Here is a 24,162-nt window from a genome sequence, read left to right as displayed (position 1 = left end):
TATTTAAATACACGAGGATAAAGTTTGAAGGTAAACTCGACGGTACATAAATGATTTGGCAGCTGAATAAGATTACTTTTTTGATGCATTGATGCTGTACTGGACTGTAGCGTCGCCGAAGAATAGACAATCAATATTCTTCATGTTTTAGATTTCGGATTCTTATTCAGAACCGATGTTAATTGGGATTTTAGGAAGCATTCTACTCTTCTAGCTGAAGGATTCAGCTGATCATGTTAAATTTGAATATGACGGTCCTTTTGTCCTTTTGTGTCTATTAAGATTTATGGTTAAAATACAAGAGTTAGATATGAGAGGATAAGTCATATCCAAAGCCAGAGGAGGAGATCGCATAACAGAGCAACGACCTGTAACAATGGCCGCCGGCGCCATGCACTTTTTCGCTCTCAACACGGGATTACGAAACAACGTCGTTCATGTCCGAGCGCAACAGGCGGCACCGGGGCAGCAAGAGCTCATCCGCTCCGGCGCCGTCCGTGCCATCCCACCGAGGGATGCGGCCGTAGCCCTGCAGGCAGAGGGCTTCCGCCTCCTCGACATCCGTCCGGCATGGGAGCACTCCAAGGCGCGCGTCGCCGGCGCGCTCCACGTCCCGTTCTTCGTGGAAGACACCGATGGCACGCTGCTGACGCTGCTGAAGAAGTGGGTTCACTTCGGCTACATTGGGCTGTGGACGGGGCAGCTCCTCACCACCATCAACGAGGGGTTCCTCACCGAGGTGGAGGTACTGGTTCCCAACAAGGACGACAAGATCCTCGTAGCCTGCGGCGAAGGACTCAGGTACTGAAACAGAGCCACTGTGGTATGACGACATATAGAGTTCAGAAACTAATTGGTGCTTTTGCTGGGTTGAGGTCGATGATTGCGGTGAGGGTGTTGCATGAGGGAGGGTACAAGAACTTAGGGTGGCTCGCCGGCGGATTCAACAGGGCCGGTGACAGTGACTTCCCGAAAGTGGAGGGGACGATGAAGCTTCAGTACGCCACCGTTGGGGGTGTGTCCTATATCTTCTTGCAGCTGTTGATCTTGCTCAAGGTATTCAAGGACTGACCGTAGTTGATAGAGAAAGTGATTAAGGTCGTGTTTCAGAGTCTATTTAATGGTTTGGAATCTATTTGCAAATTTTTTGATGAAGCAAAGTGAAATTCTAAGCTTGCTTCAACTTATCATTTTTGGCATTATTGAGAACATTGGACAATTGACCCAAATTGCATCATAGGCATTTTAAGACTTTGTCCATACCAATTCTAAGTTAAAGGTTAAATCATAAATGCAAAGTAAGGTTCCATCAAGGGGATATATTTCTCGATCGACTTGCATATAGCTATCTGATACGGTGTATAAAGATGGGTCTGGTAGGACCAGATAATTAGAAGTTAAGGGGATATGACAATCAGAAGTCAAGGGAACATGACAGTCAGAACTCAAGGAGGTGTGGTAGCCAGCAGTTAGGGAAAGAAGAAGTTGAATCGCTTGACATCATCAACCGCATAATTCCCTGTCGGGTGCTTATAGATCAGGATTCCATATTAGAGACATAAGGAGTAGATTGGAGTAAGGCCTGACCTTCCTCGACTGACCTGGTTCCCTCAACCTGATCTGTATAGACAAGTTTGGTACTTCCAGTAAGACAGCCCCTAGCCGACCTTCCAGTACTCTAAGCATGGAGGAGGGGACCCTAGTCACAGCTTGTCTCTCTCATCAAGACTTGAGCCAGACACCACATCCTAACAGCCATCCCAAGCTACCCATAGCTAAACCCGAGCGGGACAGAAGGCACTAGGCGACAACAATATTAGGGAGTCGTAACCGCCTATCAGAGAATAGTTGTCATATGTCAGAGAATATTCCAATGATCTATCGTCATCTGCGAATGGAACCTTCTTTCAGTCCATAGGAGGGTACCATGCGTCCTCCATCACCTGACAGACTCTGACACTCGACATTCTCTGGCATCGGTTAATCTCCAGAGGTACACACGGTCATATAAAAAGGGAAATCCTCTCCCTTGAGCAGGTATGATCTCTCACACATTCGTATTTGTCTACTACATTTCTTTTTTCCTTCGTACACTATTCTTCTGGGGAAAAGGTACTTGACTTGAGTATCGGAGGGTTTGCGCCGGGGACTTTTTCCTTAGTTTCGGGTCTCTAACATTTTGTGTGCCTGTCTGAGTGTGCGCAAAGCCTAAGTACCGTCAGTTAGGTCATTGTCGTCCTTTAGTTCCACGTGGGGGTCTGTTTCCTTGTGCACATACGCCAGGTGTATCCGAGTCACCTCTCCGTCAACACCGACGACACCTCAACCGACCTTCGTCTGACTCAGATTTCGGACAGGATCAATTTGACGTCGTCTGTGGGAACTTCCTTCACTTGTTCTGGAGCGTGAAGATGGAGGATACCAGAAGAATCAATGTCACCATGACAGCATGAGAATATGAACTATTCAAGGAGGCCAAAAGACGGGTGGCTTCGAAAAACAAATCACTACTTCACACCCACATAAGATGCCCTCAGTTTTCAAGGATCTGACCCATGTCTCGGATAGGGGATCTAAAAGAATATAGCCCGAGGATTTCCCTCAAGCCTTCTATCGAGAGCCCTACCCAGACTATTACAATAAGGGCCCGGACTGTTATAATAAGAAAGAGCAACCATAGACCTCCATGGTCGAGAGTTCCCCACCTAGAGATTCAAATAAGGGGAAAGCCATAGTCCTTCAAGAGGAGCCGAGGGAGCTGCTTGAGGAGCAGGTACCCTTCTCTCTAAGGGTACTCGAGGAAAAATTACTGAAGGGGTACAAACCTCCAGCTATTGGAGAATATGATGGTAGCAAGGACCCAGAGGATCACCTTCGAAAATTTTGAAACGCCGTGTTGCTGCACTAATACAGCGACGTCATCAAGTGTCTAGTGTTCTTAAGCACCCTATCCGGCTCTGTACAAAAATGTTTCGATGGATTGTCGAACGGGTTCATCACCTGCTTCCAAGACTTCAAGACCATTTTCTTGCGTCATTTCGCTAGTAGCAGGAACTATTAGAAGACAGACCATTGTTTCTTTGCCCTCAAGCAAGGGTCTACCGAGCCCTTAAGAAGCTATATTGAACTCTTCAACCAGGTAGCCCAGGACTGTTGGAACCCCTAGGTTGTTTTGATGTGATCAACAAGTTAAGTTAGGTCCTGTGGTGTTTTAACCTTGTGTCTAAGTGTGCAGGAGCTTAGGAGCATAGGGAGTCGAGCAAAAGACTCAGCTAATGAGAAGGACGGCACGGGAGAGAGCTAATAAGGTCGGTGCGTCTGAGGTACGAGGTGCTACGGAAGAGTACGCGGGCGGACGAGAAGGAGGCGCGCGGCGTTTCCGAGGGATGAGAAGACGGAGCAGAAGGTTGCTCGAGAAGGCTGAAATTGGGTTCGGGTGAGCCTTATTTCGGTTGGATGAAATCACCCAAGAGAGTGAAGCCGGAGTGGAAAACCCGGACCGAGGCGAGCAGCACAGGAGCAGAGGGCCGGACCAAAAGTCAACTAGGTTGACTTTAGTGGTCCAGGCGCCCGGAACTAGATTTTGATTGGATCGCGGTCAAACACGATCCATTGCGAGGGGGATAAAATTTTATTCCCTCCCAGGTACCTGGAACCCTCCCAGGCGCCTGGAACCCTCCAGGCGCCCCGACCAAGGCTATAAATACAGTCTTGGTCTAGAAGCTTTTAATTCATTCAAGCAATTAGCAAACCAACACTTGTGCGCTTCCATTTTTAGTATAGATTCTATTTTTTGTACGTCATTGTTGTAAGAAGCTTCTCTGCCTGAAGGAGATACTAGTGCGGTTCATTTCTCGGATTAACAACCTCCCCGATTTAACTAAGTCAAAAGTCTGGTGCCTCTACCTTTTTAGTTATTTCTTTAATTAATGCAAGTATTACTTTAAAAGTCCGAGAAGGGTTGTGTTTAATTTTTGCAGGGCTATTCAACCCCCGTTCTAGCTAGCCAATGTGGTCTAGCAAGTGGTATTAGAGCCAAGACGCCTCAGAAGGACTAATCGCCGACTGAAGCAACGAGATGGCTGGAGCTAACATCTATCCACCAACATTCGAGGGGGAGTTCGCATTTTGGAAGCGACGAATGGAGGTTTATTTTAAAACCAATTTTAATATGTTATTAATAATGAATTATGGTTATGAAGCGCCAAAGGACACAAAAGGAGAAGAACTTGAGGAGCATCAATGGACTGACGAGCAGCGCGACGAATTCATGACAAACGGTAAGGTTGAATCCCGCCTTCTGAGTGTACTACCTGCCCAGGATCTCGAAAGAGTCGGAAAAAAAAAAGTATAAAAGAACTTTGGGAAAAGTTCTTGAAACTCTACGAAGAACCGATTGAAGCCGAATCCAACTCCTCGATGGACACCGAATCGTCGTCAAAAAAGTCCAAGATCGAGGAAATTACCGGGACAGCCTTAACAGCTAAATTCCATCCCGAGGACACAGAAAGCTCATCCGAGATGAGCATCGATGAAGGGAGAGAGTCTTCGAAAGAAAATAACTCAACAGGAGGAGAATTAACAGCTGACAAGGTAAGTCAGGTATGACATCCACCTCCTGACCAATTGATTAATTCAATTAAAACTTTGTCGAAAGATTTTTGTGAACTAAAACCTAAAAAGTTATTAACAAAGTATAGTGAGTTAAAAGAAACTCTAGCAACAGCTTGTCGATCAAAGGCTCTCGATAAACTAATTGATCTTGTCCGAACGCTGAATCAACGGGCGCTGGGCATGTGGCGCTCTCCTCATTGCTGACGTAGATCTCCGACCGGTCACACGGAGTTCTGGTGAACCTGCAAAGAAGTCAGGCCGGGAAGGGGTTCCCGGCGACGACCCTCTGACGCTCAAGTCAAGCAAGTGGACAACAAAGAAGTAGCTTTCGATCTCGTAGAATCCGTACCTCCGGTGAAGTGTGAGGCCCTTTATATAGAGCTGGGAAGGGGCTCACGCAAACATACCGAGGTGAATACGTGTCCTCAGCCCATACTTCAGTATGGGCTTGTCAGAAAAGCTTACCTGACACCATACTACTACAGTCCGAGCACATCTATGATGGGACAGCGTTACCCTCTATCATAAGATCCTGCGCGTGGCTTGCTCGTTGGCCATACCCGATGTCAGAAGATGTTTCCTTGTCCTTTTGTCTCTTCTTACTTCATGCCGAGTGTCCGACCGGTCGGCAGTCCCCTTGCGTCCGGCCGGTCATATGTGCTGGTCCACTTAGGAGATTCCCGGTAGTGTGCTCTGTGAAAACTGTTCGCAGTATTGCTACCTTATGCCTTCGGCCGAGCGAGCCACCCGCTCGGCCCAAGGACCCTGTTCAACATGAGCGTCGGAACCCTGACTCCTCGCCGGGTGCCTTTGTTTCCGTTTAGAACCCGGTCAGCCGGTCGGTCCAGCCATGTCCGCTCGGCCAATTGACCTTTTGACTTCCACGTGGCGATGACTTACCCCAGATGGGGGTCCATATTCTTACCGCGGATCACTTGCCTCCCCTTCAAGTCTAGTCAAAGGAGGCGATTAGTCCGACTGACTAGACCATCAGTTGAGCCGAGCGGCGTCCTGCAACTACCATCCGCTCGAAAACAAGGGGGCAGCTAAAACGCCAGTCAACGGCAACCTTCCTCAGCATCTCTTCGAATTTTCCGCCAATCTTCATCATTAAGGTCTAGCACGCGCTCATTAAATGCGTTCCAGTGGTTGAATACCACGTGGCGGTGCTACCGTCATCGTACGGCAGCGGCGTGGTGTTCTGATGGGATCGAGGCGGTTCGAAATGAACGGCGCGATGCGTGCTCCGATTCTCGCGACCTGGATTCAACGGTGGAGGTCGCTCGGGCTCCACCCTATAAAAGCTTCGTTTTCTTTCCTTCGCCTCACGTCTGCTGTCGCGTGCCTCTCGATTCCTCTTGCGTTCCAGACTTCCGGCGATCTTGCGCTTCTGTTTCTGGCGATCTCCGGTGCTCTTCCCTCGATCCTCCTCTTCGTTGTAAGGTTCTTCTTCTTTCTCTCTTTGGTGCTAGCGTTTTCTTTGCATTTCTTTCCCAAGTTTTCGCCCACGGGGTACTGTTCAGTTGCCATCTTCTTCCTTTTATCCTCTTTCGTCCTTTTTTGATTTCGTCCGCTCGAACAATGGCTCATTCCTCTCAACCCGAAGACCAAACCCTCGGCCCATGGTACTATACCACGGAGTCGCCGCCGATCGGCATGACGGCCTTGTCTGATTAATAGTTTTAACATTCCTCCGACCTTGAAATCATCCTACCCACAGACTCCTTTTGGCCACACAAACCGCTGGAGTTTTTTTTGTTTTCCGCGACCGTTCACTACCGGTCTGCGATTTCGATTCATCCTTCATCATTGTACGCAATTTTTTTGGCGAAGCCTAGTTCCCAACACCTCCGTGCTTACGGTGTTGTCGTCCTTTTTAAAATCCATAACATTCTCCTCTCCGGAGGTTTTCTACTACTTTATTACCCTAGCAGTCTCGACGAGACTTATAGTTCCGTGCTCTTTGCATTAGTCTTCAATAAACTTCCTTCTTCCAATAAGCATTGGAAAGAATTCTACTTCATCTCGCTTCCGAGCTGGCCTTCCTAACTCCAATGGCGTGGCGGTCAAGTTCGCCACCTCTCAGCTCAAAAGTTCAGGTTCAGCACGGGGATCTCACATCTCTCCACCATCTAACATAGCCTTATGTCCTACGCTATAAATGTTCTGTTACATACAGTGTCGGCGTAAGGTAGCGCCTGCTTGGGAGTCACTCTCCTTCTTGCCTCTGGCGTAAGCCTAACTTAAGCTAAGGCAGCAATGTCAGGTAGAAGCCTGATGGCCGGCATGGTGGTGAAATGGGTCTGCACGCACTTATTGCGGAGCCTGGATGAAATGTCCAACTTAAGCATCCGCCATTTTGGAAGAAAGAGTGCTTGAAGTCGTCGGTCTTTGAGGTGATAGCTCTCTCTTCTTCTCTCGAGGCCGCGTCAGGTAGTGTCGGGTCTGCTAGCCTGCTGCTTTCGCCGGCCAGAAGGACCACCGCTCCTCGAGGCAGGCGCGGCAGTGTCAGACATGATGCTTCGCCAAATCAACGCTCCGCGTCTGTTCAGTTGCCGGTACGTGAATCTCGGGTCTCTTAAAGGCTGCAGATGGGAGGCTCATTTCTCCGGCACGTACCTCAGCGAGATTGGGCCTACGCCGCGTGTATTGGGCGCGGCAGTTGATAGCTCACCCTCTTTCGGAGGTCCGGCTTTCCTCAGGTCGGCTGCTCAACAATTCCAATTCCATTTTGGCCTGAAAACCACGCTCTCTTCCGGCATCAGTCTCATCGCTCTCCGCCGCGCAACCACAGGTCACCTCGGCGATTCCGGCGAATGAGGCACGCGAGTCGAGGCGACGACGAGGGAGCTCTCTCGATCGACCGTGGACACTGGCGCCATTGCCGGTCGCAGTGGCGACCGCACTAGCAACGGACGGTGAGTGTATGAGGACGAGCTTTTCGGAATTCTTCTCTCTTTCTTCTTGGCGAGCCTGAACAAATCTTCGCGGAAATGGTGGAGAGGTCTGTCGATGGTGGGCCTTGAAATTGAAAATTTGAAGGCTCGAGCAGCCCTTCTTCGGCTCACAGGTCCCCTCATCGCTAATTGCCAAAGAGCTCAAAAGGCTCCAAGAATTTGACCTTGTGGCGAAAATGACGTCGAATACGCTGGTAGTAAGATAAATCTCTAGATTTCATAGAGATGAAAGCCTGGCGGCCAGGCGGAAGAACACAATATCTCAGGCACGGAGAGAAGAATGTTGAGGCTCGGGGCTTGGAGGAGAAGGTTAAAGGCGATGGACCAGGCAGAGGTTGCCCGAGAGCAGACCAATTAGCAAAGCTCAGGGCGCTACTGAGAACATAAAGCGGCGGCGGTGCTTCCAGGCTTTAAAAAGAATACCGAGAGAGCCGAACCAAGCGGGTCGGCGCACAAGCAATACATCCGTTCGACCGAATTTTTCGAGAGAAGGTGCAGCGAAGCGGATGTCACGTATGCTCAGGCTTGCCATAAATGCCACGACGGAATACTTGAAGTCAAGAACATGATCCGCGTCATCGACTAAGGACCAGGCGACTTCTCAACAACATCGGCTTTATGATTATATAGAATAGGGTCTATATGTAATTCGTCGTTGAATTGCTATCACTTTTTTGTAATTTGGCACTCGGCCTTGGTTTCCCTAATATGACATCATACGCCTTGTCACTTTTGTTAGTCGATATGTGTTACATGTCCGCTGCGCCTCTTCACGCCTCTAACGCTCCTCATTATGAAAGGTATTTGATCCTGAATTGTTATGCGTAACTTTGCTTTCTTCCCGTGAGGCGGAAGAAGTTGTTTTTGGACATGAAGACCCTTTTCTGGCCGGATTGCTATCGCACGTTCTCTGAATAATTGCCTTCTTCCGCTCGGAGGTTTATTGGCGGCTTTCGACTCATATTAGCCGAGCTCGATGGTTTCGCGGAGGGTTTATATTCGTAGGTTGACTCTTCGGATATTTAACAGCCGGGCTGCCGGTCTTCTCCTTCGGACTCGGGTTTATGAGCGGCAAGCTCGTCTCCTCGATAATTTAGCGGAGGTCGACGGTCTTCGGAGGAGGTTTATAAACCTCGTTTTTTAACGACCTGTCTCTCGATTTTAACGTCGGACTCAGCTCGGAGGTTATGAGCCGGCTCGTCTCGATTTTTAACGTCGAACTCGGCGGTCTTCACTTCGGAGGGTTTATAGGCTCGTCCTTTCGATTTTAACGCCGGAGTCTCCCTCCGGAGGTTTATAGGCGGCTCGTCTCTCGGGCTTTCGGTCTTCTACTCGGAGGGTTGATAGGCAGCCTCGTCTCTCGACTTTGATCGGCGCTCGGAGGGTTTATAGCGTCGTCATTGAATCAACAGGGCCTGGGCATGTGGCAGCTCCAGACTCGGCGAGTCCGTGAACTCTGAAGAAAGAAGGGGTTCCCGACAACCCTCCCACGCCAAGTCGTGCAAGTGGACAACAAAGAAGTGGCTTCGTAGATCTGTACCTCCGGTGAAGTGTGAGGCCCTTTATATAGAGTGGAGAGCTCACGCACACATATCGAGGCGAATATGTGTCCTCACATACTTGATGGGCTTGTCGACACTACCACCAGCACACCGTCTCTGCGTTACCATCTGTAAGATCCTGGCGCTTGCTCATCAAGATGTTTCCTTGTCCTTTTGTCTCTTCTTACAGTGTGCCATTGACCCGGCCACCACTTAGGAGATTCCGTGAGTGTGCCTGTGGAGACTATTCGCAGACTACCTTATGCCTTGAGCGGGCCACCCTCAAGGAACGGAACCCTAACTCCTCGCCGGGTGCCTTTATTTCCGTTTAGAACCCGGTCGGCCGGTCGGTCCAGCCGTGTCCGCTCGGCCAATTGACCTTTTGACTTCCACGCGGCGATGACTTCCCCCAGATGGGGGTCCCTATTCTTACCGCCGGATCACTAATAATAGAAAATGACATATTAAGGGAACAAATACAATTTTCTGCATGTTCAAAATTCCCTGCTTTAAATTTGAGAAATTATGATAAACTAAAATGGAAATTTAAACATCACTAACCTAAAATTGTGAATTAGATTTAGCGCTTTCAGCGAGAAAATTAAATGTTAAATTTCCTTATGAGATTTTGTTTAGAAAGTGGTTGTTACTCCAATAACCAAGAAGGTCTAGTGTCTCACCACTGCCTGGAAGCTGAATATTGGAATAAAATATTTAATTAACTTACTGATAAAGCATTGAAAATAAATAATGCTTTAAAAAGTTTTTCAAACATTTTTTTGAAAAATTTCTCTAAATTGTCTAAAAGTTGCCTAAGTTAGAATTTTCTTTTAAGAAAATTTTCTTGTTTAAATTTTTTACTTATTTTCAAAAATAATTTTACTTGTAAAAACTTAGAAAAATTTCTCAAAAATATTTTTACTTAGAAATTTTTCTTTGGAAATTATTGCAAAGGGGGGGAAAGAAATTTTTTTTTTTTTGAAGTTTTTCAAAATTATCACCTTAGATTTTCTCTTGGTGCCCCATTTTTTTATGTGATCAAAAGGGGAGAAGGAAAAGGTTAAGTCTAGGGGGAGGTAGATTACAATTTTTTATTTTCTTGCACTTTATTGTAATATTATTTGTTTTACCTTTATGTCTATTTACCCTAAACTTAGGTTGCTCACATCAAAAAGAGCGAGATTGTTGGAACCCCTACGTTGTTTTGATGTGATCAACAAGTTAAGTTAGGTCCTGTAGTGTTTTAACCTTGTGTCTAAGTGTGCAGGAGCTTAGGAGCATAGGGAGTCGAGCAAAAGATGTAGCTAATGAGAAGGATGGCACTGGAGAGAGCTGACAGGCTCGGTGTGTTTAAGGTACGAGGTGCTGCGGAAGAGTACGCGGGAGGACGAGAAGGAGGCGCGCGACGTTTCCGAGGGATGAGAAGCCGGAGTGGAAGGTTACTCGAGAAGGCTAAAATTGGGTTCGGGTGAGCCTTATTTCGATTGGATGAAGCCACCCAAGCGAGCGGAGCTTGAACGGAAGACCCAGACCGAGGCGAGCAACACCGGAGCAGAGGGCCCGGACCCATTCCGGGCGCCCGGAGTGATTTCATGCGCCTGGAACTGGATTTTGATTGGATCACGGTCAAACGTGATCTGTTGTGAAGGGGATAAAATTTTATCCCCTCCCAGGCACTTGGAAACCTCCAGGCGCCCCGACCAAGGTTATAAATACAACCTTGGTTCAGAAGCTTTTAATTCATTCAAGCAATTAGCAAACCAACACTTGTGCGCTTCCATTTTTAGTATAGCTTTTATTTTTTATACGTCATTATTATAAGAGGCTTCTCCGCGTGAAGAAGATACTAGTGCGGTTCATTCCTTGGATTAACAACCTTCCCGGTTGTAACCAAATCAAAAGTTTAGTGCCTATACCTTTTTAGTTAGTTCTTTAATTAATGCAAGTGTTAGTTTAAAAGTCCGAGAAGGGTTGTGTTTAATTTTTGCAAGGCTATTCAACCCCCCTTCTAGCCGGTCAACACGGTCTAGCAAGGACGTCCCGTCTGCTACCTCAGAGATATTGATGAGCGTCTTCTCCCACGGTCTAGTGGAGGGGGAATTCTTTCGGGCTCTCATCCGGGAGCCAGTACGGAACTTTGATGAGATGCTGGGGAAGGTAGTCAGCTACATCAACATAGAAGAAGCCCAGGCAGCTCAGTAGAAAGTAGACAAGGTACCCGCCCCTGCCAACAAGCTGGAGTAAAGGCCGCTCCAATATCCAGCTTGGCCTTTTCCCCGCTCCAAGGATGCCTGACCAGGATTCCTGCCTAGTCAAGACACCAGGACGGCTCAGCAGGTGGAAGATGTTCAGGCCCCAAGACCTAGTCAGTGGGGGCCCTGCTATTGTACTTACCATAGGTCTCACACCTATGCCACCAGGGATTGCCACCAGGGATTGCGTCCAGTTCGCCCGTGACTCTCGGCGTGTAGTTGAACTGGGTCTACCTCCACCTGAAATCGTGCGCAAGCTTTAGAGGCTGCTAGCTAGCCAACCTACTATAGTAGGTCAGTTAGGTAAATCCCTGCCCGAAAATATAGGTCAAGGAAGCCGGCAGCCAAGGCAGGCCAAGGAGCCAGGGGAATTCCCGGAGGAGGAGAACTGGGGAAATGCGGTCATCTAAGAGATCAGCATGATTTCCGGAGGGCCCATAGATGGAAATTCTACTAGGGCTCAGAAATCTCATGAACACCATTTGGAGATACATGTTGTAGGATGCAACCGAGAACAAGCTGTTGGGCCCATAATCATTGGAGCTCCTGCATGATGATGCCCTAATAATCAAAACCGTTATAGCCAACAATCGCGTGGCTAGGGTTTTCGTTGATGCTAGAAGCTCTGTCAATGTGTTGTTCAAGAATGCATTCGAGGGCATGTAAATCGACGCCAGTGAGCTCCAGCCTGTAGCCACTTCATTGTACGAGTTCACTGGCAATGAGGTAAGGCTAATGGGCCAAATTAAGCTAGCCATAGCTCTGGGTAGTGAGCCTTTAGTGAGGACACGGAGAAGTACTTTTCATCGTGGTAGATTCACTATCCTCTTATAACATCATCCTGGGAAGGGACAACATTGCACGAGTTCCGGGCGGCAGTCTCCACCTTCCATCAGAAGATTAAATTCCCTGTGGAAGACCAGGTCGGTAAATTCAGAGGTGAGCAACTGGTCTCTTGTAGGTGTTATATCGACATGGTAAAAGTGGAGGCCCGCAAGGCTCAGAGAACTCAGGATGGCTGAATCCACATCATCCAAGAGGAGCCTCTACCTATAGCAGAGGAACTCATCCCTTGGGAGGAGGTCTAGCTCTATCCAGAGCGTTCGGAGAGTATCACCCGCATATCAGGCGATCTGCCGATTGAGATCAAGACAGATCTGGTCAAATGTTTGACACGCAATAGGGACGTCTTCACCTAGTCCCCCGACAAACTACCGGGAGTCAAGCCCGAGGTATTGAGCACAAGCTACACCTCCTTCCTGATTCCCGATCGATCAAGCAGAAGAAGTGGAACTTCTCGGCCAAAATAAATAAGATCATCCGAGATGAAGTAGACCAGCTCTTGAAAGCAAGACATGTTAAAGAGGTATAGTTCCCATCCTAGCTCTCTAACGTAGTCCTGGTGTTCAAATCTAACAATAAGTGGAGGGTCTGCATCGACTTTCGAGACCTCAACCGAGCCAGCCCCAAGGACTGCTACCCGCTACCAAGAATCGACTAGATGGTTGATTCTACCTCGGGTTGTGAGAGGATCTGTATGCTTAATGCCTATCAAGGGTACCATCAAATCTCTCTCACTTCAGAAGATCAAGAGAATGTTAGCTTCGTCACAGCCGACAACACTTTCTATTATACGGTTATGTTGTTTGGTCTATGCAACGCAGGAGCTACTTATCAGCGAATAATGGACAAAATCTTTCGGAAGCGGATCGGGTGAAATGTGGAAGTTTACGTAGATGACATCATCATCAAGTCCACCATAGACACTAGCCTTATAGCCAATGTGGATGAAACCTGTGGTACCCTGCGGCAGTATGGCTTAAAGTTAAATCCACTGAAGTCTTTGTTCAGGGCCCGAGGGGGAAAATTCCTGGGGTATCTCTTTACTGAGCAAGGAATTGAAGCCAACTTGGAGAAGGTTCAGGTCCTCTGTAATATACAGGCGCCTAGGAATCTGAAGGAAGCACAGAAACTAGTGGACAGGATTACGGCACTCTCTCGGTTCATATCTCGATCTGCAGACCGAACACTCCCTTTCTTCAAGGTGCTTAGAAGGACTGCCAAGTTTTAGTGGAATGAAGAGTACAACAAAGCTTTTGAGGAATAAAAACAACATCTAGAAACCTTGCTCTCGCTGTTTAAGCCTAATGCTGGAGAACCGCTATGGGTGTACTTGTCAACTACCCTTGAGATCGTGGAGGTAGTTTTAGTGAAAGAGTAGGACGATGCACAACAACCCGTGTATTTCTTCAGTCACATATTGAAAGGGGTCGAATCTTAATACATGGCTCTCGAAAAGTTAGTTTACGGATTGGTTCTTATGGTTCGCAGCCTTCGACCTTATTTTTTAGCATACCTAATCACGGTCTTAACCAATAACACCATGGGGAAGGCCCTTACCAATATGGAGATAGTCGGTCGTCTCATCAAGTAGACAATTGAACTGGGAGAGTATGATATACAGTATCAACCCCGAACAACAATCAAAGCACAGGTCTGGGCAAATTTTCTCACGGAGATCCATCAACCTGACTCTAAAGAAACATGGAAGGTATATGTGGATGGATCATCCACTTAGCAAGGAAATGACATGGGGATACTCCTTATATTCCCTCAGAAAGATATTATGCAACTAGCGGTCCGGCTAAACTTCAGAGCTACTAACAACGAGGTGGAGTATGAAGCATTACTGGCTGGGTTGCAAGCAGCTCAACACGTTGGGGTTACTCGGGTAATCATTTATTCAGATTCTCAGCTGGTATCTTAGCAAGTGACTAGCAACTTTGAAGTTAATAATGAGAAGCTACAGTTATACAGAGAAGCATATAATAAAATGAAAGAGGGTTTCAAGGAAGTCACAGTGACCAAGATTCCCTAGGCAGACAACCAAAGGACAAATGAACTAGCCAAAATGGCCAGCTCTTTGACCACTTGGTATTTGATAGGTCAATAGTTAAGAACTTCCTAATAGCTCAGATCGATCTATAAAATAATTTGAAAGAGTCAATTGATTGGAGAGTTCCAATAATTATTTATCTTCAACAAGATATTTTACCTGCCGAAGGGAAAGAAGCCAGATCAATCAGAAAAAGAGTCTATGCATATACACTGATCGGGGATCAATTGTATAAGAGAGCCTTCTCCCGACCACTAGTTAGATGTTTAGGCCCGGACGAGGCGAAATATGTTCTGCAAGAAGTGCATCAAAGATGCTACGGTAACCATGCAGGAGGAAGGATGTTGGATCGCAAGGTACTCCTGGCCGGGTATTTTTGGCCAACCCTGTAAAGAGATGCTCAGCAGTTAGTAACCACCTGCCTCTCTTGCCAGAGACATCAGAACTTGACCCATCGGTCGATCGATATTTTGAGAACTGTTACGTCGCCGCAAGTGTACGGTTATTCGTCAATAATATAAAAGATTATCGTATCCACAAAGACTGTTGATTAAACACTAGTTAACTTCGCACGGCGAATTATCTAGATGAACATGGAAAAAGAGAGTAAGAGAAAGAGAGGAGGGAAGAGAGAGAATGGATCTCGAGAGGGGTTGAGCTAATAGGATGGAGGATGATAGATTCTAGGATTTCGGTTTCCTTGTAATGCTAGGCGATGTTACATATATTGCTTAGTTCTTATCCTCTATATTCATGCCCTTGTAGGAAGTTAGATTCATTACCGACTCTCCCCTTCAATGGATAAGTCGGCATGATCTCCTACTCCATGTCCTATGCTACTAAATGGAAGTGATTCCTATGAAGCTCGTTAATGGGGCAGCCCTTGTCACGATGCCCCACGATCATACAACACAGCAACACACTAACACACAATAACATAGAAATAGAAATAGAGATTACATCTGATCCCCTACTTCCTTGTGGAGATTTGCTTCTCCTTTTAAGGTGATACCCTAAATATTCGTTTAATGGGGCAACCCTGTCACGACGCCCCGCGACAATACAATCTAGGGTATCCCCTCCTACGGGATTAACAATTCTACACAATAATTTGATAAAATATGCAAAAGATATATATAAGCATTCACACACACACACATCATCAAACATGAACAAGGCATCAACAAGTCATTGAATAAAATCATGATAAATTTACATAGTTTTACATCATTCATCACATCACAAATACTCCCTACATCCTAGATCTGGAGATCTACTCCATTGCAAGGGAAGAACAAACCCAAAATATAAAATAAAGCATACTTACAACCCTAGATTCGAGAAGAAGAGGAAGAAGAGATGTTTGCCGATTATTCCGATGTCTTGGGGATGCCTCCTTGCTCTGGAGATGAACGGATCATGAAGGAATGGAGGAGAATGAAGCTCTAAGGTTTTCCCCTAAGGGTAGAACCCTTCCCCAAGGAGAGGGACGAAGTCCCAAACCCAAGATGAGTCAAAGAATGAGGATCTTAACCCTTTTATACCTCCTCCAAGCTGCCCAAGAAAATTAGGATTATAGGGGTCTGGTAAACTGGGATTTTCACCCATTAAACTAGGTTTTCTCATGATTTACCCTGAACCAAAGTTGTAGCTCTTGAAATTATCTTCAATCTGATACTTGGATCGAGCCCTGGCTCCAACCGAGTCAAAAGTTATGGTAGTTCAAAGTTTGATCTGCAGTCTAGGAGAAAGTTCAGTTGAACCCGTGGTTGGGAAGCACGGCTGTGCCATTTAGCATGGGCAGACAATGCTCTCTATCTATTGGATCTGAAGCAAAGTTGTAGATCTTGAAATCAGCTATGTATTGGTATAAAGAACAGTCCAAAACTCCAACGGAGCACAAAGTTATGGTTATTTTACGACCGATCTGCAATCAACCCAGAATTCAGCATAACTCTATTTTGGCGTGGCATGACCCATGTTCTTCGTCACACGACCGTGTGAAATCCACACGACCTCACACGACTTCACTCGGGTTGAGTCACACGGCCATGTGGCTCACATGGGCATGGCCCCCTTCTTCTCTACCGAGGTCACATGGTCGTGTGGATTCACATGGTCATGGCTTTCCTCCCCTCTGGGTTGTTGGCACGGTCATGTGTTTCTTGGCCACGGGATGTTGGCACGGTCGTGTGTCTCACACGGTCGTGGCCCTCTTCACATCTGGATTGTAGGCACAGTCGTGCCATTTGGTATGGTCGGAACATGCTAATGGTCACACGATCGTGTGGCCTACACGACCCAAGCTCCTGTGTGTGTTTTTGCTCCATTTTCGCTCCAACTAGCGTACTGTCAATAAAAACAAGTAAAGAGCAGATCTCCGAATAAAATATAATGGAAGTATGACATTATAGAGAAATAGGGTGTAATAAACATAGATTATGCTAATGAAATACAAGTAGATGTGTGTTCAAATATGTATAAAAGTGTATATAATCTACGCACATCACACCCCCAGACTTAAACCTTTGCTTGTCCTCAAGCAAAATCCGCAATCTAGACTCATGTGGTTAGATAGTGCATCATAATATCTAGCAAGTCAAACTAATCCTATCAAATGATTTCATTGGTGAGCAAGATATAAAAGTAGTTTGAGTATGACCTAAGTAGTAGTCCTCCATGCTCAGTGCAATAGTGACCTATGTTTATCAAATTTCAATCCCTAAGCCTAGTTAAGTCATCATAAAACTATGTTCCTTATGCTTCTAGCGATAGACACTTACCTACCACACGCTTGGTTCATCCTTCTCAATCTACCCAAGGTCTCAAAGGCGTTCTCGATATCAAGAGAAACATAACAGTTATTTCCCCAGTAACCTAACTCGGTCTCAAAGGGGTAACTTACTAGTTTCCACTCATGACAACTATTTTTTATATCCCTTATTCATTTATTTTCTTTTTTTTTCATTTCATTTTTTTTAAGTGATTGCAAGATGCAACACTTGTACACAAATGCACATAAATGCAAATGTTGGGATATTTTGATTTTTCCAAATGAGTTGACATGATTCGAGCCTCATCCAGTAACCAAAATGTAGTTTGAGAAGTCACCATAGAAATACTAGTACTAATCAAGTTCTATGAATCATGACTATTTTTAGAGTTATCTACCATCAAAACTAGACAAAGTATATAGAGGTCCTAAAACAAGGTCAATACTATAACTCTTATAGTAAAAACATTGCTCACTTCATGTTATCATAGATAGAAAAAGATAGATCACTAAATATACTAGCACCATAAGTAACACATAAACCACATAAAATCTAGAATAAACGTACTAGTATTTTGCAATAAGGAACAAACAATCATGATATGATGAGTGATGCAACTAGGAAAAATTTGTTATGCAAAAAGAAATAAGCAAAAAAAACTAAGGAACATGAAAACCTATACTAAGCCTAAACATTCCCCCAGACTTGAACTTTTCATTGTCCCAATGAAAACTAGAAATGATATATGGAGGAGATTTATGAAGTTTAGAGAAGTTACCAAATGATGCGTGCTAAATGCCCATGTCATTAACTTCTCTACCATGTAGTTGCCCTCCTCCTAATATTTGAATCCTATAAAAGAAGGTAGACAACAAAAATTAAGTAGATGATACATATTTATTATAAATAAATGAAACTAGAAAGAACTAAAGACATGAATGAAAACGAAGAAAATGAACTTGGGTTGCCTCCCAAGAAGCGCTTGTTTAAGGTCATTAGCTCGACCACCTCATTAAATTCCTCTAAATCTCAGTCTTGGAGGGGTAAGATATTTTAGAAGCCTCTTACCAAGGGTTCTCAGTTTTTCAACAAATATACTCTCCTTCAAAGGTTCAACCTTATCTTATCCTTGTGACTCCTGTGCAACATATGTCCTGCCATCACCATGCTCAAAAAAGAATTGATTAGTAACAGTAGACAAATCAATTGAAATTTAACTTTTACTAATCACTAATGTAAGTAAATCATCGAACATGGTTTGGAATTTAGATAAGGAAGGGTTGTGGCTCAAGTGGCGGTCTTTCTAAAAGAGGTGATTCTTGAGACTTTGTTTCTATTGCACAAGTCCCTACAATCTCAATATCAACTAATTCATGTCCTATATCATCCAAAGTGACTAATGGTTGTATGACTAAGGGGAGTGATTGTTGGGTCATCCCTACACATCCCTCCACAACACGACTATAAATTGGTTTAGATGTAGGAAGGAAAGGCTCTTCTAGATCTTTGATATTAGAAGGTAATGGAATTAAAGTGGTGCACTCCTTTATCAAAGTCTTAGATTCATGATCCTCAAGTTCATTACAACGTTTTCTTATTATAGACTCGAGATTAGATGAAATTCTATTGTTTGTTGAGTCTATACTATCAAGTATATGATGTATTTTCTTGATGTCCTTGAGTGATTCAGCTTGAATAGCTAGAAGCTCTTCTAAACGTTTTAACATTCTATCCTCAAATAATTGAGCTTCCATAGCATCTACACAGTTGCCTTGTCTCTTATTAAAGCTACAAGAAAATTGGGGGTCATTCGAGTCAGAGTCATATGTATGTGAATTTGATGAAGCCATTTCATCTACCTTTCTATCGAGTTCATCTATTGATGTTCCCAAATTGTATAGCTTGTAGCAACTCTCATTGAATGACCTATTTCATTGCAAACTTTACAAATATTTTGCTTTGACCTATGATTAAAGTTAGAGAAAACACCCCTTCTTTCAATATGCATTCTATATGGACGGTCAAACAATGTTGGACAATTATCATATATATAACCAGTTGCACAACAAAATTCACAGAAAAGAGTATTAGAGTTCACAACTGACATTTGATCGAACTTTTGAAATAGAGCTTTCAGTCTAGTATTCAGTTTAAACATGCCCATCTAAATGATTATAGTTAGAACAAGATAAACATGTAGAAGTAACAAAAAATAAAAATTCAGAATTTAAATTGCAGAAAGAAAATACAAAATGAAAATAAGAAAGAAAAGACAAAAGGAAAAAGAAAAATGTTTGGAGTAACTCATATGTTAATCAACTAATGTTAATAAAAAACAGTCCCAACAACGACACCAAAAACTTGTTACGTCACCGCAAGTGTACGATTACGTCGTCAGTAATATAAAAGATTATCGTATCCGCAGGGACTGTTGATTAAGCACTAATTAACTTCGCACGGCAAATTATCTAGACGAACATGAAAAAAGAGAGTAAGAGAAAGAGAGGAGGGAAGAGAGAGAATGGATCTCGAGAGGGGTTGAGCTAATAGGATGGAGGATGATAGATTCTAGGATTTCGGTTTCCTTGTAATGCTAGGCGATGTTACATATATTGCTTAGTTCTTATCCTCTATATTCATGCCCTTGTAGGAAGTTAGATTCATTACCGACTCTCCTCTGCAGTGGATAAGTCGGCATGATCTCCTACTCCATGTCCTATGCTACTAAATGGAAGTGATTCCTATGAAATACGTTTAATGGGGCAACCTTGTCACGACGCCCCGCGGTCATACAACATAGAAACACACTAACACACAATAACATAGAAATAGAAATAAAGATTACGCACAATCCCCTACTTCCTTGTGGAGATTTGCTTCTCTTTTCAAGGTGATACCCTAAATGTCTGTTTAATGGGGCAGCCCTGTCACGACATCTCGCGGCAATACAATCTAAGGTATCCCCCTTACGGGATTAACAATTCTACACAACCATTTGATAAAATATGCAAAAGATATATATATATATATATATAAGCATTCACACACACACATCATCAAACATGACCAAGGCATCTATAAGTCATTAAATAGAATCATGGTAAATCTTCATAGTTTTACATCATCCATCACATCACAAATACTCCTTACATCGTAGATCTGGATATATACTCTATTGTAAGGGAAGAACAAACCCAAAACATAAAATAAAGCATACTTACAACCTTAGATTCGAGAAGAAGGAGAAGAAGAGATGCTTGCCGATAATTCTGATGTCTTAGGGATGCCTCCTTGCTTTAGAGATTGGATCAAAAGTAATTATCTAACAATCTATCTTTGTGGAAATCATGTATTGGATAAGATAAGTATCATGGATCATTGTGATTTTGATATTATTTACCATTGGATTAAGTCCATCCAATGATTGAAAATTGCATCAAAATGTCATTTTTATTCAATTTAAATGCCACCTCTTTTCATCATCGCATGCCCCATTCTCTCCTAATTAAACACACACCCCTTTCTTTCCTAATAAAACACACACCCTCTTTTCATCACACACCGTGGCATCCAACCCTAATCTCGTATTCTTCTACAGACGCACACCGATTTTCATCTCATCTAACCCTAATCTCACATTCTTCTACGAAGTAGATGGCGTGAAGTCTACTGGTGGCAAGGCGTCGAGGAAGTAGGCTCTAGTGACTGACGGCGTAAAGAAGCCACACTGCTTCTTTCCGAGCACGGTGGCGCTGAGGGAGAGATCAAGAAGTACTAGAATAGCATGGAGTTGTTGATCCAAAAGTTGTCCTTCCGGCGCCTTGTGCGTGAGATCGCGTAGGACTTCAAGAGCAGATGAAGCAGATGCTACAATTCCAACCGTCCCAATGAAGTTGAACATCGACAACTCCCTACACTAGCCATGCCTCCATGCCACAACCTACAAGACCTCACTAGTGAGTCGTGCTTTCTCCTTCAAATTTTAACTCAATCACTAGCAATTAATCTTGCTGCAGTTGCCACTCCACTGCTCTATCCCGTATAGGGGAAAAGATCCATGTCCTTGCTGTGCCAGGATCGGTAATGCAAGTGATGACATACACGACATTGCAATGGCCGAGGATGAGCTCTCTAATGGCCTCTCTGATGATGGCATGCAAGCAGGGGAGAAGAAGAGGCAGTTGATCACGGAATAGGTGAGGGCACTAGAAAGGAGCTTCAATCTGTAGGGAAACAAACTAGAGTCAAAGAGGAAACTGTAGTTGACTGCCACGCTTGGGCTACATCTAAGGCAGGTGGCTATTTGGTTCTAGAACATGAGGGGCAGGTGGAAGACCAAGCAGTTGGAGATGAATTATGAGCTGCTCAAGACTCGATTTGATACCTTCAGATCACAGAACGAGACCCTGAAACAACACAACAAGAAGCTCCAATCTGAGGCAAATTGAGAATTTTCTAAAAATGATTACTGGACATGAATAACTCTGAGGAAATGTGCAGATCTTGGCTCTCTAAGGCAGGGAAACAACACGAGAAGTCAGTAATCTCAATAAAGAAACTGAATGTTCTTGCAACAATTGGAGCCAGAAATCGAACAATATTGCAAATGTTGAAAATATTTTAGAGGATGGAAGGTTCTTAACTTGCTGTAACTTTTAATTTGAAAATGGCATATGGAGAATTTCATTTGGACTTATCCAATCAAGTTTGCAAGATGTATTTGAGTAGAGATCTCTGAAGAATATACAATTAGATTTTCTTCTATAATGAGTTGAAATTTGTTTTTACACTTGTTGGGCTCTAGTTGAAAATTGTTTATACATCTAATGGGGTTTAAAGCTAGAGTGGTTTGAAATGTTTCTAAATTTTAGTTTTAACAATGTTTTGAAGTGCTCTTATACTCATGACATTTAGGTGTGGTTTGAAATTGCTCTTAAATTTCAAGAATCAATAACATTTCAAAAGTGCTCTTTAACAATGTTTGAAGTGCTCTCTCTTATACCCATCATATTTAAGAGTGGGTTGAACTTGCTCCTAAATTATTAGCATCAATAGCATTTTGAAATCGCTTTTACATATATAGCGTATAGGAGCGATTTAAAATTGTTCCTATATCCAACGTGTTTTAGAGCAGTTTGAACGGTTCCTAAATTCTAAACTTTAATAGCATTTTGATGTGCTCCTATACCTACATATAGGAGTGGTTTAAAATTGCTCCTTAATGTCTAGCATTAATAGTGTTTCAAAATCACTCTTATATCTATGACATATAGAGGCAGTTTTAAACCATTCTAACACCTAAAGAGTTTAAGAGCGCGCGGTTTGAACTGCTCATATATTTATAGCTATAAAAGTGGTTTGAAATCGTTGTTATATGTACAATGTGTAAGATTAGTTTCAAACCATACCTATAAAGTATAATAGGAGCGGTTTTTTAATTTTTACCAACAGTTACGAAAATTGCTTCTATAGGATATAGGGACGGTGACAAGAGGAGCAATTTTCAAACTGTTGGTAAAAGTGTAGGAGTGATTGAAAATCACTCTTAAAAGTCAAAAAAATCGTCCCTATACGAGTGTTTTTTTTTGTAGTGTTAAGATGATGTGAGAAATGATTTGGGAAACGATTTTAGAATTTCAGTTTCACTACGATACTAGTTAATATTCCTATGCATTGTTCATGTTCTTACCTCCATAGTTATGCACATGTAGGAAGCCTAATTAAATATTGACACTACCCCGCAACAGTCATGTCAGAGTACTACCCCTATTGGTATCTGATGCCACTAAGTAGAAGAGGGAACCTATCAAGTCTGGTTAAAGGGATACTTTTGTCACTAGGGCTCCCGGTCATACAATCGCTAGATTATACAGGACACTTATTAACATAGGATTAGAGATAACTCATTAAGCATAATTAGACGCTTCCTTATGAAGAATTGTCCTCCCTTTCAAGACGATACTCTAGATATCTAGTTAAAGGGATACCTAATCACTAGGGGCCCCCGGTAATACGATCTAGAGTATCCCCTCTACGAGGTGAATAATCAATATACATCTATATGTTTACACCATTCACACATTTCATCAAATATATACAAGACACAAGACACATATAACATGACATAAACACTTCATTGAATAAGGAAATGACATATACATAGTTCATACATCAATCAAAATATCACAATTACTCCCTACATCCTATAAATAGGAGAATTTAATCTATTGAGAAGGATTTCCAAAAAATAGATAAGAAATTAAGCAATCTACAACTCAATAAATGAGATAAAGAGAGGAGAAAACTTATCAATGCGTCATCGGTGTTCTTGCTTGCAATCCTTGACACGGAGATAGATGGATTGTTAGGTTCAACGAATATAGAAGCCCTAGGGTTCCCCTAAGGGAGAAAACCCTTCCCAAAGGAAATGGGAGGAGTCCCAAGCCAAAGATCAATCAAAAGAGGGGAAAAAAATCCCCTTGATAGCAAGGGGCACGATCCCCTTGTTTTCTCCACCACAGCCGTGCCTTTTGGCATGGCATGAGCGTGAGTGGCCTCGGACGGAGAGGCACGACCGAGCCTTTTGGTACGATTAACCTTTGATCCTACTTTGGAAGCATGGAATGACCAAACCCTGAATTGGCTCTAGAAGAGGGGCATGACCGTGTGATTTCATACGATCGTCCCTTGGTTGGCCGTTGGTGGGAGGCACGACCATGCCTTCAGGCACGACTTGCCCCTGCTTTGCCATGGGAGAGAATACACTATCATGCCAAGGGGCATAGCCAGGTTGCTTGATTTTCACAATTTACTTCAATGTGTGCCTTTGTTTCATTTTCATTCCAATCGACGTCTTGTCAATTAAAACATATAAAAATAGATCTCTGGATAAAATAAGATGGATGCATGATATAATATTTAAATAGAGTATAATAAATATATATTATAATTATGAAATATAAATAGATGTTTTTTAATACATAAAAATGTTACTATTTTATTAAAAATCTCCCCCTTTTATTAACTAACTTTGGTGAAGCCTAAAATGAATTTACGTTACTGTCCTTTTTTCTATTCACATTAAAAATAATTCAAAGGTTTATTATATTTGGTTATTTTATATAAAAA

At 43.6% G+C, this 24,162-nt stretch overlaps 1 protein-coding gene across 1 annotated transcript; it reads left to right on the top strand.

Moving 5' to 3' along the window:
• The first annotated feature begins 328 nt into the window (after nt 1-328).
• LOC122000637 (rhodanese-like domain-containing protein 10) lies at nt 329-1,230 on the top strand. Its single transcript, XM_042555021.1, has 2 exons — nt 329-801; nt 876-1,230. Exons 1-2 carry the CDS (start codon nt 377-379, stop codon nt 1,069-1,071), a joined length of 621 nt encoding a protein of 206 aa, XP_042410955.1. The 5' UTR covers nt 329-376; the 3' UTR covers nt 1,072-1,230.
• Nucleotides 1,231-24,162: the final 22,932 nt, after the last annotated feature.

This window comes from Zingiber officinale, chromosome 1A (genome assembly GCF_018446385.1).
Source record: "Zingiber officinale cultivar Zhangliang chromosome 1A, Zo_v1.1, whole genome shotgun sequence".
Classification (NCBI taxonomy): Eukaryota; Viridiplantae; Streptophyta; class Magnoliopsida; order Zingiberales; family Zingiberaceae; genus Zingiber; species Zingiber officinale.
Note: the sequence above shows the minus strand (reverse complement) of the source record. Positions and strands in the feature narration are given on the sequence as shown.

Excerpts from the sequence above, each read along its gene's own strand:
- LOC122000637 (XM_042555021.1), top strand. The coding sequence starts at position 377 with ATGGCCGCCGGCGCCATGCACTTTTTCGCTCTCAACACGGGATTACGA. Across the intron at positions 802-875 it reads GCCTGCGGCGAAGGACTCAG|GTCGATGATTGCGGTGAGGG; the intron begins GTACTGAAACAG and ends TGCTGGGTTGAG.